Here is a 15,479-nt window from a genome sequence, read left to right on the forward strand (position 1 = left end):
AGCCCATTCCAGCCTTGTGCAGGTGTATGATCTTGTCCCTGACATCCTTAGACAGCTCCTTGCTCTTGGCCATTTTGTAGAGGTTAGAGTCTGACTGATTCACTGAGTCTGTGGACAGGTGTCTTTCATACAGGTGACCATTGCCGACAGCTGTCTGTCATGCAGGTAACGAGTTGATTTGGAGCATCTACCTGGTCTGTAGGGGCCAGATCTCTTACTGGTTGGTGGGAGATCAAATACTTATTTCCCTCTGCAGAATGCAAATAAATTCATATACTTTCCACAATGTGATTTTCCGGATTTAATTTGTGATGTGCTATCTCTCACTGTTACCAATAACCTACCCTTCAATTATGGGCTGCTCATGTCTTTGTCAGTGGGCAAACTTACAAAATCAGCAAGGGATCAAATACTTATTTCCACCACTGTATCCATAGCTATCCCAGTATGTTTGATGTTGTATTGCAAAATTGGATTCTTACAATAAATTACTTTCTTATGCATTATTCTTTGTTATGTATCCTGTACTGTTTATTGTAAGCCACATTGAACTAAACTTGTTTGGGATAATGTGGGGTATAAATGTCACAAATAAATAATTTCATTTTTTACGCACGTCCAATAAGCACACTGGAAATGTTCTGGCATGTGGCACTAACCGGGTGGTAAAAGGCATTGTATGCGCATAGACCATTACCGCCCAGTTAGTGTGAGACCTTACTGCTAGGCCAATGGATGGCAGTAAGGTCTGAGGCCCAAAATGGACGCGTGCCAATTTTTGTTTTTGCCACACGTCTATTTTCGGCCCAAAAAGAGGCCTTTTTTTTGCCGGTGCGCTGAAAAATGGACTTGCCTGCGTCCAATACACACATCTACACCAGCGCAAGCCATTTTTCGGCGCACCTTAGTAAAAAGACCCCTAAGTGTTACGTTTTATTATTTTATGAATGCTGGTCCAGAAGAAATCTCCTTTCTGGTCACTCCATTGCCTTTATTGAGTTATGAAGCATGACATGTTTCAGATGGTACTTCACTGAGTAAAAAAAACAAAAAAACATTTTACAACATATTCTTGATATTGTTGCTCTGTATTCTGCAGTAATCGGTTTGTTGTTCTTTGAGCTTGGGGTATTAATGTGAGATACAGTCAGCCATTTTTGTGCTTTTTCTTTGTTTTAAAAATCTTTGCCCTTTGAAGCACAATAGATAATAACTGACATCCAAAAATGGTTGAAGAAAGTCTTAGGTGTGATTTGGTTTTTGGATGTCATGTGGAATGAAAAATACTTGTGGATAACAAAACTGAATTTGTAATTCTAGTGCTGATGATATAGTCGGAAAGATAAATGGAAGCCAGCTAACAGTAGGATACTTGGAAGAAAATGGATTTACGGAACCTGTCCTTGTTCCAAAGAAGGATGGCTTGGGCTTAGCTGTACCAGCACCTACGTTTTATGTCAGTGATGTTGAAAACTATGTCGGTATGTATTTGGTTATAATAAAAGTTTACACGTTTTGATGAATGTCTGAACACGATTATCATTTCAAAAAGAATTTCTCTGCCTTCTAATTTATATACATTGATTTTTTTGTATTGAGTGCTGTTGAATGTGTGTGTTGACTTCTTAAATAGGCATCCCTTCTAGGAACAAGTCTGTTCCATAGTTAAATTGGTTGCTGATGCTGAAAGGCCTTCCTTCTTCCATCATCAATATGACCTGTCTACCCCTCCCTTTCTCCCAAACATAGCAATGAAACTCTGCCTGTGGTCAGTTTTCTGACACCCTTGTTATTAGCTGTCATAGTGAAGTCTGAGAAATGCTTGTTATCGATCTGCAAATGTAGAGGCATCATTGGTAATACAGGGCAGAAGACTTTAAATTCTTAAAGGAGGGAAGCATGATTCTGGAGTCTATGCACTAAAGTTTAGCATGTTCCTTAAGGCAATTTAGCTTGCACCTGGAACAAGAGCATAGCCAGGCACCCAATTTTGGGCAAGCCTGAACCCAAAGTGGGTGGGCATGAAAACCCTGTCCCCCCACCTGGCATCTCTTCCTCCCTTCTCCCTGACGATCGGGGTCTCTTAACTGTACTCCTCCAAGCCTCCAGTATCTTTTAAATCCTTCTCTTCTTTGCTAACAGTGAGCAGGGACTCACATCCGCTGCTTGCTCAGGCCCCGAGCCTCCGCTCTGATGCAACTTCCTGTTCATGTGAACAGGAAGTTGCATCAGAAGGAAGACTTGGGGCCGGCACAAGCAGTAGTTATGAGTCCCTGCTCGCTGCCAGTGAAGAAGAGAAGGATTTAAAAGGTAGCTGGGGCTTGGGGGACTGCAGTTATGAGACTCCCCCCCTGATTGCTGTGTGTGTGGGGGGGGGGGGGGGGGGGAGGAGGGAAGGGAGACATGCTGGGAGTTTTGGCAGAGCTTGGGGATCCCCGCCAGCCACATTGTTGTAGGGTGGGATCGAATTCAAAGTGGGTGGGCCTGTGCCTACCCCTGCCCACCTGTGGGCTACACAACTGACCTGGAACTACCTGCTATGGACTAAGATCCTACTGTGCATAGTTAATCAGTCCTGAAAACATATTAGCCACATAATTGCATATAATTGAGTGAGTGTCAGATGCAGATGAGGCTTTAACTGGTGTGGGATTTAAAACATGGTTTGCTATCCTATATGTATGCTTTAGCTTATGCATGCTAAGGGTTGGAAAATTTCCCCTCCTCTAGACTAGGTGTAAATGTTTTAGTGTTTACCTTATTTCAAGAGCTCAGCTAAGAGGATACATGGAAAGGGGGAGGGTTAATGATGGAGCAAATGGGACTGTTAGAGTGGTGTATACCGTGGGAGATGTAGAGTTGAGGAGAAAGAAAAGATGGAGAGAGAGAGAATGTTGCCAGAGAGGCGATGTCAATACACACTTAAGCAATTTCCAAAAAATTTCAGTGTGTTTTCAAACTTTTTCAAGTATTGTTGTACACGGCACCCAATATATAGTATATGGCACAGTGTTTTAAGTAGTGCAAATAAAGTCCCATCGCTCAAGTTCTAGTCACATGCCATGATTGTGTTGAAATATTGCACTATACTCTATGTCGTGCATGGTTTTAGAAGGTATAAACAGCCTGTGAGACTGGGGATGCATTAGATGAGGTTTGAACTGTAAGTTCGTCATAGAAAGCCTGATGGTCATAAGGTAGCTTCTTTCTGCTGAAGGTTGGATGCTCTTCTCCAGCCTTTTCACCTCTGGTCTAAGACCCTATAAGATGGCTCCTCCTGTGAGGTATGGGTGGAGTGTAGGCCATAAAAGAGGGAATAGGTAGGAGGTATGGGGCACACAGTGTTAGTCACCTAAACATGCCTTACAGGCATACTGGAATTTATTACCAGAGAATTTGATAAAAGCAGTTAGCGTAGCAGAGCTTTAAAAAGATTTGTTCAAGTTCCTAAAAGTCCATAAACCCTTCTTAAGGTGGACTTGGGAAAATCCACTTCTAAGCAGCAAGAAACCTATATTACTCTTTTGGGTTCCTGTCAGAAACAGGGTTATGTGATTAATGAACCTTCAGTCTGTCCCAGTATGTATTTTTTTTTTTGTTACATTTGTACCCCGAGCTTTCCCACTCATGGCAGGCGCAATGCGGCTTACACGGGGCAATGGAGGGTTAAGTGACTTGCCTAGAGTCACAAGGAGCTGCCTGTGCCTGAAGTGGGAATTGAACTCAGTTCCTCAGTTCCCCAGGACCAAAGTCCACCACCCTAACCACTAGGCCACTTGTGCATTTACGTTGATGGATTTTGATGAATTACTTGCTATTTCTAATCCAAGCTTTAGCTGAACTACAGTCAGATACACAAATTACTTCCCTGTCCCTGTCCATGTGGACTTACAGTCTAAGTTGTACTTTAGGCAATGCAGGGTGAAGTGAATTGCCCAAGATTACAAAGTATGTCAGTAGGAGAGGCAGGATTTGAACCCTGACATCCCTGGTTCTCAGTCCAATGCTCTAACTAACCACTGCGCTACTCCTTGCTTTCATTGCCATGGTTAGTGTGTCCAAAGGCACCCACAGGCATTCTGAGGCTCTATGAAGAGGACCTATTAATGTGCCGTTGCTGCCCCAACACTTTAAGATGACTTAAAGGGGAGATGACTATAGGCCAGTGGTCTTTGGACTTGGGACGGCCAGATTTTGTTGGATTGTGTATGCCAGAGTTGGCTCTTTCCAGTTGTTCTCCTCCTTGGCATGCATCTGAAGTGCATATTTGTGCTGTGGATTTTCATGTCCTGGAAATCTCTTTTCTCTTTCTTTTCATCTTCTAAATCATAGGTGCTCTTTGATTTTTGCACTCAGTAACAACCAGCCCTATGTTCCAGGCTTGTTTTTAAGTAGGGGTGTGTATTTTTGTGGTGTCTTGTCATAATGTGCACTAATTCTAGATACTGTATACATCGCCCAAATTTGGGTTCAGATCCCAGATTCGTGCATAAACTAATTAGTTAATTAGGTACTAACAAGCACTTGGCAGTAATTAGGAGTTTTGCACAGATTGCTTTAACATTAGAGGTGCCTGATTTTCATTTGGAATGCTCAAGGAGGAGGATTTATTCTATAGCAGGTCCAATGGAGTGGAGTAAACTACCAGTTACCCTCAGGAGACAGAAGAACTTGGTTCTGTTTAAGAAACTATTAAAAAGCATTTTTTGATGCAGGCTCGGAGAAGATTTCTGATTTTTGGTGATAATCGAAACCAAGGACGTCCATCTCAGAAACGAACAAATGCAAGCCATTTGGTCGTGGGAGGAGACAGCATTTGTAGTGCACTGGTCCCCCTGACATGCCAGGACACCAACCAGGCACCCTAGGGGGCACTGCAGTGGACTTCATAAATTGCTCCCAGGTGCATAGCTCCCTTATCTTGTGTGCTGAGCCCCACAAAGCCCACTACCCACAACTGTACACCACTACCATAGCCCTTACGGGTGAAGGGAGACACCTAGATGTGGGTACAGTGGGTTTGTGATGGGTTTTGGAGGGCTCTGTGTTTCCTCCACAAACGTAACAGGTGTGGGGGGGTGGAGCTGGGTCCGCCTGCCTGAAGTGCACTGCACCAACTAAAACTGCTCCAGGGACCTGCATACTGCTGTGATGGACCTGAGTATGACATCTGAAGCTGGCATAGAGGCTGGCAAGCAATATTTTTAAAGATGTTTTTTGAGGGTGGGAGGGGGTTAGTGACCACTGGGGGAGTAAGGGGAGGTCATTCCCGATTCTCTCCGGTGGTCATCTGGTCGTAAGAAAAACACGACCAGGTAAATTCGTCCAAGTGTTCGTCAGGGACGTCCTTTGTTTCTTTTGATTATAGGTCGAGGACATCCTACTGTTAGGCACGCCCAAGTCCCGCCTTCACTACACCGCCTTGAACTTTGACCTTCCCTGCGACGGAAAGCAGTTGGGAAAGTCCAAAATCGGCTTTCGATTATACCGATTTGGACGACCCTGTGAAAAGGACATCCATCTTCCGATTTATGTCGAAAGATGGGCGTCCTTCTCTTTCGAAAATGAGCCCAATCTTGTCCCCATCTATATATCTGCACTTGGCCTCTCAGCTATATGGTAAGCTGTATTGTAGAAAGGCATTAGTATCATAGCTATGTTATTTGAATATTCTAATGTGTGATTATTAGACGTTTATTATGCTGACATTATATTATATCTCTGTTATTTGGATTTCAGTGCTATTAAAGGTGTATATTTTTGATCCAGTTTCATGGTAGTCCTATTATTAGGTTTCAATTTGCTGTTTTCAAGTTTACCTCCTGCATTGTATTTATGTTTATATTTGGTTATTTTACAATTGTTACGCTGTTAACAAAATTGTACATTTTATGTTAAACTGTACCTGCTGTACACCACCCTAGGTGAATCTGTTCATAAAGGTGGTTAATAAATCCCAATAAATAAATTAAATACCATATGCACCGATACGTACCCTTATTTATTTTATTTTTGTTACATTTGTACCCCGCGCTTTCCCACTCATGGCAGGCTCTCAATGCCGCTTACATGAGGCAATGGAGGGTTAAGTGACTTGCCCAGAGTCACAAGGAGCTGCCTGTGCCTGAAGTGGGAATCGAACTAGTTCCCCAGGACCAAAGTCCACCACCCTAACCACTAGGCTACTCCTCCATTCCTTAGATCGTTAACAGATAACAGATTAGTTATTCCTCCATTAACAAGGGCTAGATGGGAATCCACACGAAAGTCAGCTTTCTTTTTTTTATCGCCTTCACTTTGGAATAGTCTTCCAAAATTACTAAGACTTGAAGATACATATATTTGTTTCTGAAAAGCTCTAAAAACATACCTTTTTCAAAATACATTTAATAACAATGCAGAATAAAGGAAAAAAATATTAAATTTAAAGGAAAGAGATGTCAGTCTTAGAGCTTGAATTATGATATATGTTAAGCTTCTTGTTATTTAGGATTATTAGTTTGTTACTAATTATTGTATGTTTGATTTGCCGTGCTTTCCTATCAATTATTGGATTTCCTAGATGTTGTTATGAGTGTTTTTATATGTTTTAAATATTTTTTCTTTTATATAAACCGTGCTGTTTTGCTAGCAATAAGTAATGGTATAGTAAATAATAAATGAAAAATAAATATGTGTAACTTTTTAAACACCACAGCCAGTGTCTAAAAACTGTGTGACCATTGGGTTTAAATATTGACTTGATTGTGAATTGCAAGTTATGTGGTGCTTTAGCACATTATAATAAGAGTGTTTAGTGAAAGGCCCTTTTATATAATATTGGACCTGTGATAACATAATGAAATAGTATTTGACCATCTTTAGAGAGCATTCGATTTTGGGGATGAAGCATTTGATATGTTGTAGGAATTGTATAGCAGGAAGCACCATGAATGATGGTCCCAGTTCAAACCTTTTTTGTAATAGTTACTCCAATTATAGGGTGACAGGCTTAGATTGTACCTTTTTAGTTTTAAGATGTTCTTTTTATTTTTTTAGCCTTCTCAGTTGTATGTGTGATATCCATCAGATCCCAAAATACAAGCAGCAACTTCTTTTGTGTACGAAAGTAGTGGTTGGGTCAGGGGTTGGAGAGTGGGACGATTCAAACAGAAAGTTCATTTCAATCTTGAATCCACACAATGGCGTCGTACCGCTATACGCGTAGTAACGTCCTTTTTTACAAATTTGCCAACAGCATTTTGGCCAAGATGGACCACTTTCTCAGATCTGTAGCTAGATTTAACTGGGACTCTTTGCAAGACACAGAAAGACATCTTTGTTTTGCTTGTATTCAGCTCAGTGACTTCTGGTGCTATGTAAATTGTGCCACCCTTTTGCCGTGCTCTAGACACAACAGATTTCAGCCTTCATGTTCTTTTTCCTAACGAGAGGCTGGACTAAACCAGCAGTTATGTACCACAAGTGCATAAATTGAAATATATCCAGCGTAGAGTTGAACTGCACGAGTGGAGCACAAAATGTATCTGATTTCAGGTGTTCAGCCATCTGCTCCAATTAAGAACATGGCATTAACTCCTCCTATCCATCTGTTCAGTACACACTCTCTATGCTTATTTCCATTGCACTATTTTAAACAGGGACAGTTTATTAAAATGCAGGTTAAATGCATAGATAGATAATGGGGAGAGAGGGGTCATTTTGATTAGCCCACATTTTTTGTAGACTGTGCAGATTCTTTTAGTCCAAGCAGATTGCGGCAACATTCCAGAAGGAAACCACTCATATAGTTGCTCTTTTGAAACTTAGCAATTGCAAAATACACACCACACATGCTGGAATTGCGCACGTACTTTGCGCATCATGTTGTTGAAGGTGGCAGAGCAGGGATAAAGTAATGCGCATGTGTTTGAAATTGAAATGTACACACATTGTTATACTCCCTTGACCTAAAAATATTCACGGGAACATCTCTTTTTTACCCAGCTAAAGACACGTGCCCTGTGAAAGCTGGTGAATACTTCTAGCCAGGCAGAGAAGAGCAATTCTCATCCAAGCATTTTACCCGGGGTAAATAGCAATTTCTTCATGTAAATGGATTTGAAAATGTGTCCTCGATGCCATCATGCAGCATATAAAGATTAAATGCCAAATATATCAAGCTATTTTTGAAAATTTTTTTGACCAAAGCACATACAAACTTCACATATGGTTCTGCAGTTATTTTTCAGGCCTACATCTTATAATCATCTAACTGCACCCCCCTCCCCGCACTACCAGTTTTTATATGCCCCTTCACATTTCCTAGACTAGATTTTCACTTTACTAACTGAGGGGTTACCACTGAAGTGCCTGCTGCCTTCCTTCTCCCCTTAGTCCATTCGTCTCTACTTCACCACTGAGCCTGTTTGCTTCCATCAGACAAGAAGCTTGAACTCAGTTGTACAGCCTGTACACTTTGTATTTCCTTCAGTCTACAAAAATGAATACAGTGATCAAAAAAGAAAAATCAAAGATGTCATATTTTTAATAGTGTTTCTGTGAAATGCATGTATTCTAAACTATGAATACGTTATTCCTGGGTAAGTTTCTGCTATATAGTACGAATTAGTCTAAATAACTATAAATATTAGGGTATAGAAATCTTGTTTGATAGTATATTTAATTTTTAAAAACTATAAACACCTTTGACACATTGGATTTTCCGATCCTAAGGTGTGGACTTATGTAAAATGTATTAGAATGATTGGGATGTTGTGAAGTGTCTGCATAGAGCAGGGCTTTATTTGCATGAATACATCATTCTCACAGTTTTATATAGTAAATAGAATATGTAGAAGAAAAGTCTATTAGAGTAGACACATTTCTACATCAATTTTTTAAAAATGTCTCTTTGTTGAGAAAGTTAGGCATTACTGGAATCACATACCAATACTAGAGAAGGAAGTGCATGATAGAACCAATTAACAAGGAATTGGCTGGGGGAGGGGGAGTCACAGGCCAGGAGGAAACCTATGAGAATAGCAATCTGTACAAAACAAACATAATCACACTGCTGCAGGCAAATAACAAAAACCAAGGCATAAGTAGCAGCTAGACTTCTTTTTTTTCTTTCTGCCTTCTAGCCTTTTGGAACAGACAATCAACTGATCACTTGTGTCATTGTGGATCTAAGATGATGGCTTACTAAGAAGCCCTGTATACTAAGCCGCGCTGTAGGCACGCAAACTTTTTATCGTGCGCTAATGCTAGAGACACCCATAGGAATATAATAGGCGTGTCTTTCATTAGTGCACGCTAATTTTTAGCACACCTGTAGCGAGGCTTAGTAAACAGAGCCCGGAAAGCCATGCTGAAGTGTAGCTGTGCTGGAATATTTGTGTTGCATTTTGGCATTAGGAACAAAATGAGAGGAATACACGGGAGCTTGTACCAAAATTCAAGTGTCATCCAGAACCTGTCAACATGCAATCCAAGATTCCACATAATATTTACTTACCTACCTTACCTTACCTATTTGCCTCTGTTGAGTGGTTCTGTTGTGCGGGAAACAGAGGGTATGGCCTGCAGCCAAAAAGCTGCGATTTTATGATATCCTTCCTGTGGTGAGATGGGAAAGAGGTAGTTTGGAGCTAGGAGCATCCACTGCCGTGCAGCTGTATGGTAGATTAGTGGTTGGGGAGCCAGGGTCTCCAGTTCTTGCAAGAAACAGAGAAAATGATGGCAGATGAAGACCATATGGCCTATCCAGTCTGCCCTTCCTCTCCCTTAGCATTCCTAGGTGCTTGTTCGATGCTTTCTTGAATTCAACATTTTTTTCTCTCCATTACCTCTACTAGGAATCAGTTCCCTGTATCCACCAACTTTTCCATAAAGAAATATTCCCTTAGATTACTCCTGAATTTGTCCCCTTTCACCTTCATCCTATGCCCTCTCATTCCAAAGCTTCCTTTCAATCGAAAGAGACTCGCCTCCTGTGCATTTATGCCATGGAGATATTTAAATGCCTCTATCATATCTCAGCTTGCCTGCCTACCTTGCAAAGTGTATATATTAAAATCTTTAAGTCTGTCCCAATACACTTTATGATGAAGGCTGCTGACCATTTTAGTAGTTGCTCTCTGGACTGACTCCATCCTGTTTATCTTTTGGAAGGTGCAGTTTCCAGAACTGCACACAGCACTCCAAAATGGGGTCTGACCAGAGACTTATATAGAGGCACTATCATCTCTATTTCTGCTGATCATTCCTCTTCCTATGCATCCAGCCATCCTCAGCTTTTGCCACCCCCTTTTCTAGCTGTTTGGCCACCTTAAGATCATCAGATACGATGATCCCTAAGTTCTACTGTTCTGTGCACAAAATATGTACTATATTATACCCCCATACCCCTCCCTCAGTTTTTTGCAGCCCAAATGCATGACCCTGTATTTTTTTTTTTAACATTAAATCTTTGCTGACAAATTCTGGACCGTTCTTCAAGTTTCACTAGATTCATCCTCATGTTATCAACACCATCGGGGTTTCTACTTTGTTGTAGATTTTGGCATGTGCAAAGAGGCAAACTTTACCAGACAGTTCTGCAATATTACTTATAAAAATCTTTAAAAAAGAACTGGACCAAGACCCGATCCTTGCTGCAGACCAGTGGTAACATCCCTTTTCTCAGAGTAAATTCCATATACTAGTACCCTTTGACGCCTTCCACTCAACCAATTTCTAACCCAATCAGATTTCCGTGCAGTGGGCCATATTCTGTAACTACATGCGTAAATTTAGGAACCAGGGGCGTAGCCAGACTTCGGCAGGAGGGGGGGGGTCCAGAGCCTGAGGTGAGGGGCACATTTTAGCCCCCCCCCCCCCCCGCCTAGCCGATCCTGCCGCCGCCACTACGAACATTGCCCCCTCCGCCGCCGACCCTCTCAACCCCCGCCGCCAACCCGCCGTCGCCTACCTTTGCTGGTGGGGGACCTGAACCCCTGCCAGCTGAGGTCCTCTTCTTCCCGCAAAAGGCTTCCTTCTGTTTCTGACGTCCTGCACGACGTCAGACTCACAGAACAAAGCCTTGCAGATCAGCTGATCTGCAAGGCTTCGTTCTGTGAGTCTGACTTCGTCAGAAACAGAAGGAAGCCTTTTGCGGAAAGAAGAGGACCTCAGCTGGCGGGGGTTGGGGTCCCCCACCAGCAAAGGCAGGCGACAGTGGGTTGGTGGCAGGGGGGGGGGGGGTTGAGAGGGTCGTTGCCAGGGGGGTCCAGGGCCAAATCTACGGGGGCCCAGGCCCCCCGGCCCCACATAGCTACGCCACTGTTAGGAACGTCCATGAAATGCCCATTTCCCTGCCCATGACCACGCCACTTTGAACTATGCATCTTAGAATTTAGGCATAGTTTGTTGCAGAATACACTTATCGAGTTGTGCTTGTAAATTCTAACTGTTACCAATTAGTGCTCATTATTGTTTTTTAGGTGCGGTTATTAACAATGATTAGCTTGTTAAGCTAATTAAGTTACGTTTATTTATTTATTTGCTGCATTTATATCCCACGTTTTCCCACCTATTTGCAGGCTCAATGTGGCTTACAATATAATACAACAACAATCATATTAATGGGATGAGGAAATCTGAATGTAGATATCAAATAAGGTGCATGAGAATATCATGGCAATCATATTAATAGAATAATAATTTCAGCCTTATTGCAGTTAAGGTGCATAAGAAAATTATGTATAATGAGAAGTGGGTAAATAGATAGAACATAACGTAATGATAACAGGATAAGATATAATGTTCAATAATTAGGGTGTAAGTTAGAATAAACAAAGTTGAACAGTTCCATTAAACTTGTATCTGGTGAAGTTTATGTGTCGGTATTTTATGGGGGATCTTTTTTGTAAGTTTTTTTTTTTAAAGATAAGTCTTCAGTAATTTCTGAAAAGGTCATCAGGTCACGTTCTTATGGAATACACTTAGTTTTCAGCACAGAGCGCTGGGCGCACTATATGAAATCCAGCGGACAGTGTGCACTCTTTACTGATAATGCATGCATGCATGCTTGAACCGTTATACATGTGTGAACCATGTATTTGTACACTAGAAGGTAAATTCAAGAAGTGGCACCGGGGTGATGTGCACCGATCATGAAAGCAGTAACGGCAGTTCAACGTGGAACTCTTGTTATAGAATACCAGCGATAGTCTGCATATATGTGCCTAAGGTTAAGCACGTGAATGATACCGTGTTTCCCCGAAAATAAGACAGTGTCTTATATTAATTTTTGCTCTCAAAGATGCGCTAGGTCTTATTTTCAGGGGATGTCTTATTCGGGAGTAGTAGGGGGACTGTGGCGGTCAGGAACAGTTTTGAAGTGGGGGGCAGTATCCTGCAGGAGTAGGCCCACAGTTACCGCAGGACTCGAGTGGAGCAGAGCCGCCCTGGCCGGGCTGGGAATGGAGGAGGGGTATGAACTAGGGAAGGTAATGGAATGTGGGGCCGGGCTGCTCTGGCTGGGGGTCTCGGGAGGTTGTGAGAGGGCTTAGGGCGCAGGATCATCCCTACCATATTACAAACGTTAAAAAAAAATTCTACGGTAGCTCCGTTCCCCGTTGGTGGCGCTTTATGCGCTCCTCCTGTACATTCGTAACACTTTCCATCCTTCTAGTCTGAATTAGCCCTTGGGCGATGGAGCAGCACCGAAAGGGCTCGGTTACTCATTTTCTTTCCTTTTATTATTTCTGCAAGGGGGATGTTTCTTTTCTTTCCGGGCTCACTTACCGGTAGTTGATCTTCACGAAAGCGTGAAGGAGGATGGTAGGAGTCCGCTGGACGATAGATTTTCCACCTCAGTCTTGTTTCTTGCATTTCTTTAATGTTTCGTCTTTGGGTTGCAGCGAAAAAAATTAAGGTTTCTGTGTCCATGTCCCATCGGGGCCAAACAAAAACTTTGCTAGGTAGGTCTTATTTTCAGGGGAGGCCTTATATTTAGCAATTCAGCAAAACCTCTACTAGGTCTTATTTTCAGGGGATGTCTTATTTTCGGGGAAACAGGGTAGTGTTCCATAACCTGCCCATGTCCCTCCCATGTCTGCGCCCCATTGAAGGTGTGCATCTGGAACTTGAGCGTACAATTTATAGAATAGCTGCTAAGGGCCAATTATCACCAACTAGGGGCAATTATAGCCAATAATTATTGGCTGTTGAATCCAATTAAGAGCCAGTTTTTGAATTAAGCTGCATATGCAACTGACCATATTTTATAAACTGTTTCGCACAACTTTGCACACTAAATATAAAGTTTATAGAATTAGAGGTGTATGTGCATATACTTATATGCAAATAGTGTACACTCATTAGCAAACAACATTCGTTCCAAATGATATTGTGAAATATGAAATGAAAATATGAAAGCGCGAAACCCCTAAGGAAGAAACTGCACTGGCTATCACTGAAAGAACGTCTCACATTCAAAATCTGCACGATTGTTCATAAAATCATTTACGGAGAGGCCCCGACCTACATGCTAGACCTCGTAGACCTGCCACCCAGAAATGCTAAGAGATCTTCCCGCACCTAGACCTCGTAAACCTGCCACCCAGAAATGCTAAGAGATCTTCCCGCACCTTTCTTTAACCTACACTTCCCCAGCTGCAAAGGACTAAAATACAAACTAACACACATGTCCAGCTTTTCTTATATAAGCACGCAGATGTGGAACTCTCTTCCAAATCACCTAAGAACAATCAAAGAATTGACTGACTCCCTCAAATCCCTGAAGACCTACCTCTTTAATAACCACGAGAACCCTTAACTAACTACAACACAACACCTAACCAAAATGGCGCAGAAAGTATTTTTCATTAACGACTTGTCCAAATTCTCCTGGATTTCTTTACCTCTTTGTAACACCAATTGTTTTCTCTAACCTGATATGGCGTTGCTATAACAGGTCTCTGTAAGCCACATTGAGCCTGCAAATAGATGGGAAAATGTGGGATACAAGTGCAATAAATAAATAATAAAAAACCCAATCCCGACTTCTCACCACTAAAAGTATTTATTTGAGGCAACAGCCCTGATTAAAGGTGTCCTTTACAAACATGCTTTTTACAAGTTAGGGTGCAATATTTCAAGTAAATCATACAATTAGTAATGGGGGCCTGTGTTATTTAACTTGCATTAAATTGCCTTAGCGTGTTTTGATATGCATTCCTCTTTCCTGGCCAGTGCTGCAGTTCCCCAGGCTGGGCTGGCATAGAGTAAGCACAGGAGAGAAAGAGAGGTGGCAAACGTGTGGGCATATTGGAGGCCCCAGCCCTTGCTATTTGTGCATTAATTGTTTAAAGGGTTAGATTTCAGGATTAAGATTTAAGCTCACACCTTTTCAGTATTGGTTCAAAACAAGTCACATTCAGGTACAGCAGGCAGCCTCTCTGCTTGGAAGGGTTGCAGTCTGTTTGTGCCTGAGGCAGCGGAGGTTCATGTGACTTGTCCAAGGTTACAAGGAGCATCAGTGGGATTCAAACATTGGTTTCCTTGCTTCTCTGCCTACTGCTCTAACCCAGTGGCGTAGCCAGACAGCTAATTTTGGGTGGGCCTGAACCCAAGGTGGGTGGGTGGACATGAAATTCTCACCACCCTGGCACCCCCTCCCATCACCAAAGGCAAAATATGAATACCTGAAGACCTCCTCCAACAGCTGCCAAAACATTTTGCCACCTTGGCAGTCAGTGGCAGTATCTATGAGTTCTTACTTCTGCCTGCCCTGGCTGTGCTGCACATGCTCACTTTTTGCTCTTGTGGATACGGCTGCTGGCTGCCCAGGTGGGACAATGTTCTGGCTGCTATTGGAGGAAGTCTTCAACTGGTGGGGCTTGGGGATCCCTGCCAGCCACAGGAAGGGAGCTTCAGTTCTAGGTGGGCGCCTACCTACCTGTGGCTACATCACTGTTCTAACCAGTAGGCTAGTCCTCCAGTAGTTTAAATGGTTAACTTTTTAAATGATATTTGCTTCTTTAATTTTTATTCCAGCTAGTTCAGGATTCTGGTATGTATTGGACTTTCTCTTGTCTCTCCAGTCCCACGCTCCAAGTCATTTCCTCTGATGAACATCTCTCCCTATAAGAAGTTGTTATCATCTGCCTTTATTTTCATGTTGTATTTTATGGTGGATTTCCTCTTCCATTTCTAGTCATCTCTGGTACCTTTGTTGGTGTTATGTTCTACTGCTATTGTAGTTTTCTGTATATTGATTATCCATTGTCTGCTGCAACGCTGTGAATTGTAATGTTGTTAGTTTACAAAATATCAAGGCCATAGTCCTTAGTTAATATGAGAAGGTAGTGACAGAAAGCTTTTATTTGTAATCACACTTGTTTTCAAGTGGCAATTAACTTATTTGGCCAAATAATAATCATGGACTGCAAAACAGTTACAGATTTTTTGTTTGAATGCATGACATGTTCTTTGCCGCTGTTACAGCTACA

General features: G+C 42.1%; 1 protein-coding gene across 1 annotated transcript in view; it reads left to right on the forward strand.

The window, feature by feature from the left end:
- PHF2 (PHD finger protein 2) overlaps window positions 1–15,479 on the forward strand; it is a 289,360-nt gene that overhangs the window by 126,181 nt on the left and 147,700 nt on the right. The window contains exon 4 of the mRNA XM_030206771.1: window positions 1,321–1,481. Within this exon, the coding sequence (XP_030062631.1) occupies window positions 1,321–1,481 (161 nt within the window). The remainder of the gene's footprint in view (window positions 1–1,320; window positions 1,482–15,479) is intronic.

Source organism: Microcaecilia unicolor, chromosome 6 (assembly GCF_901765095.1).
Source record: "Microcaecilia unicolor chromosome 6, aMicUni1.1, whole genome shotgun sequence".
Taxonomy (NCBI): Eukaryota; Metazoa; Chordata; class Amphibia; order Gymnophiona; family Siphonopidae; genus Microcaecilia; species Microcaecilia unicolor.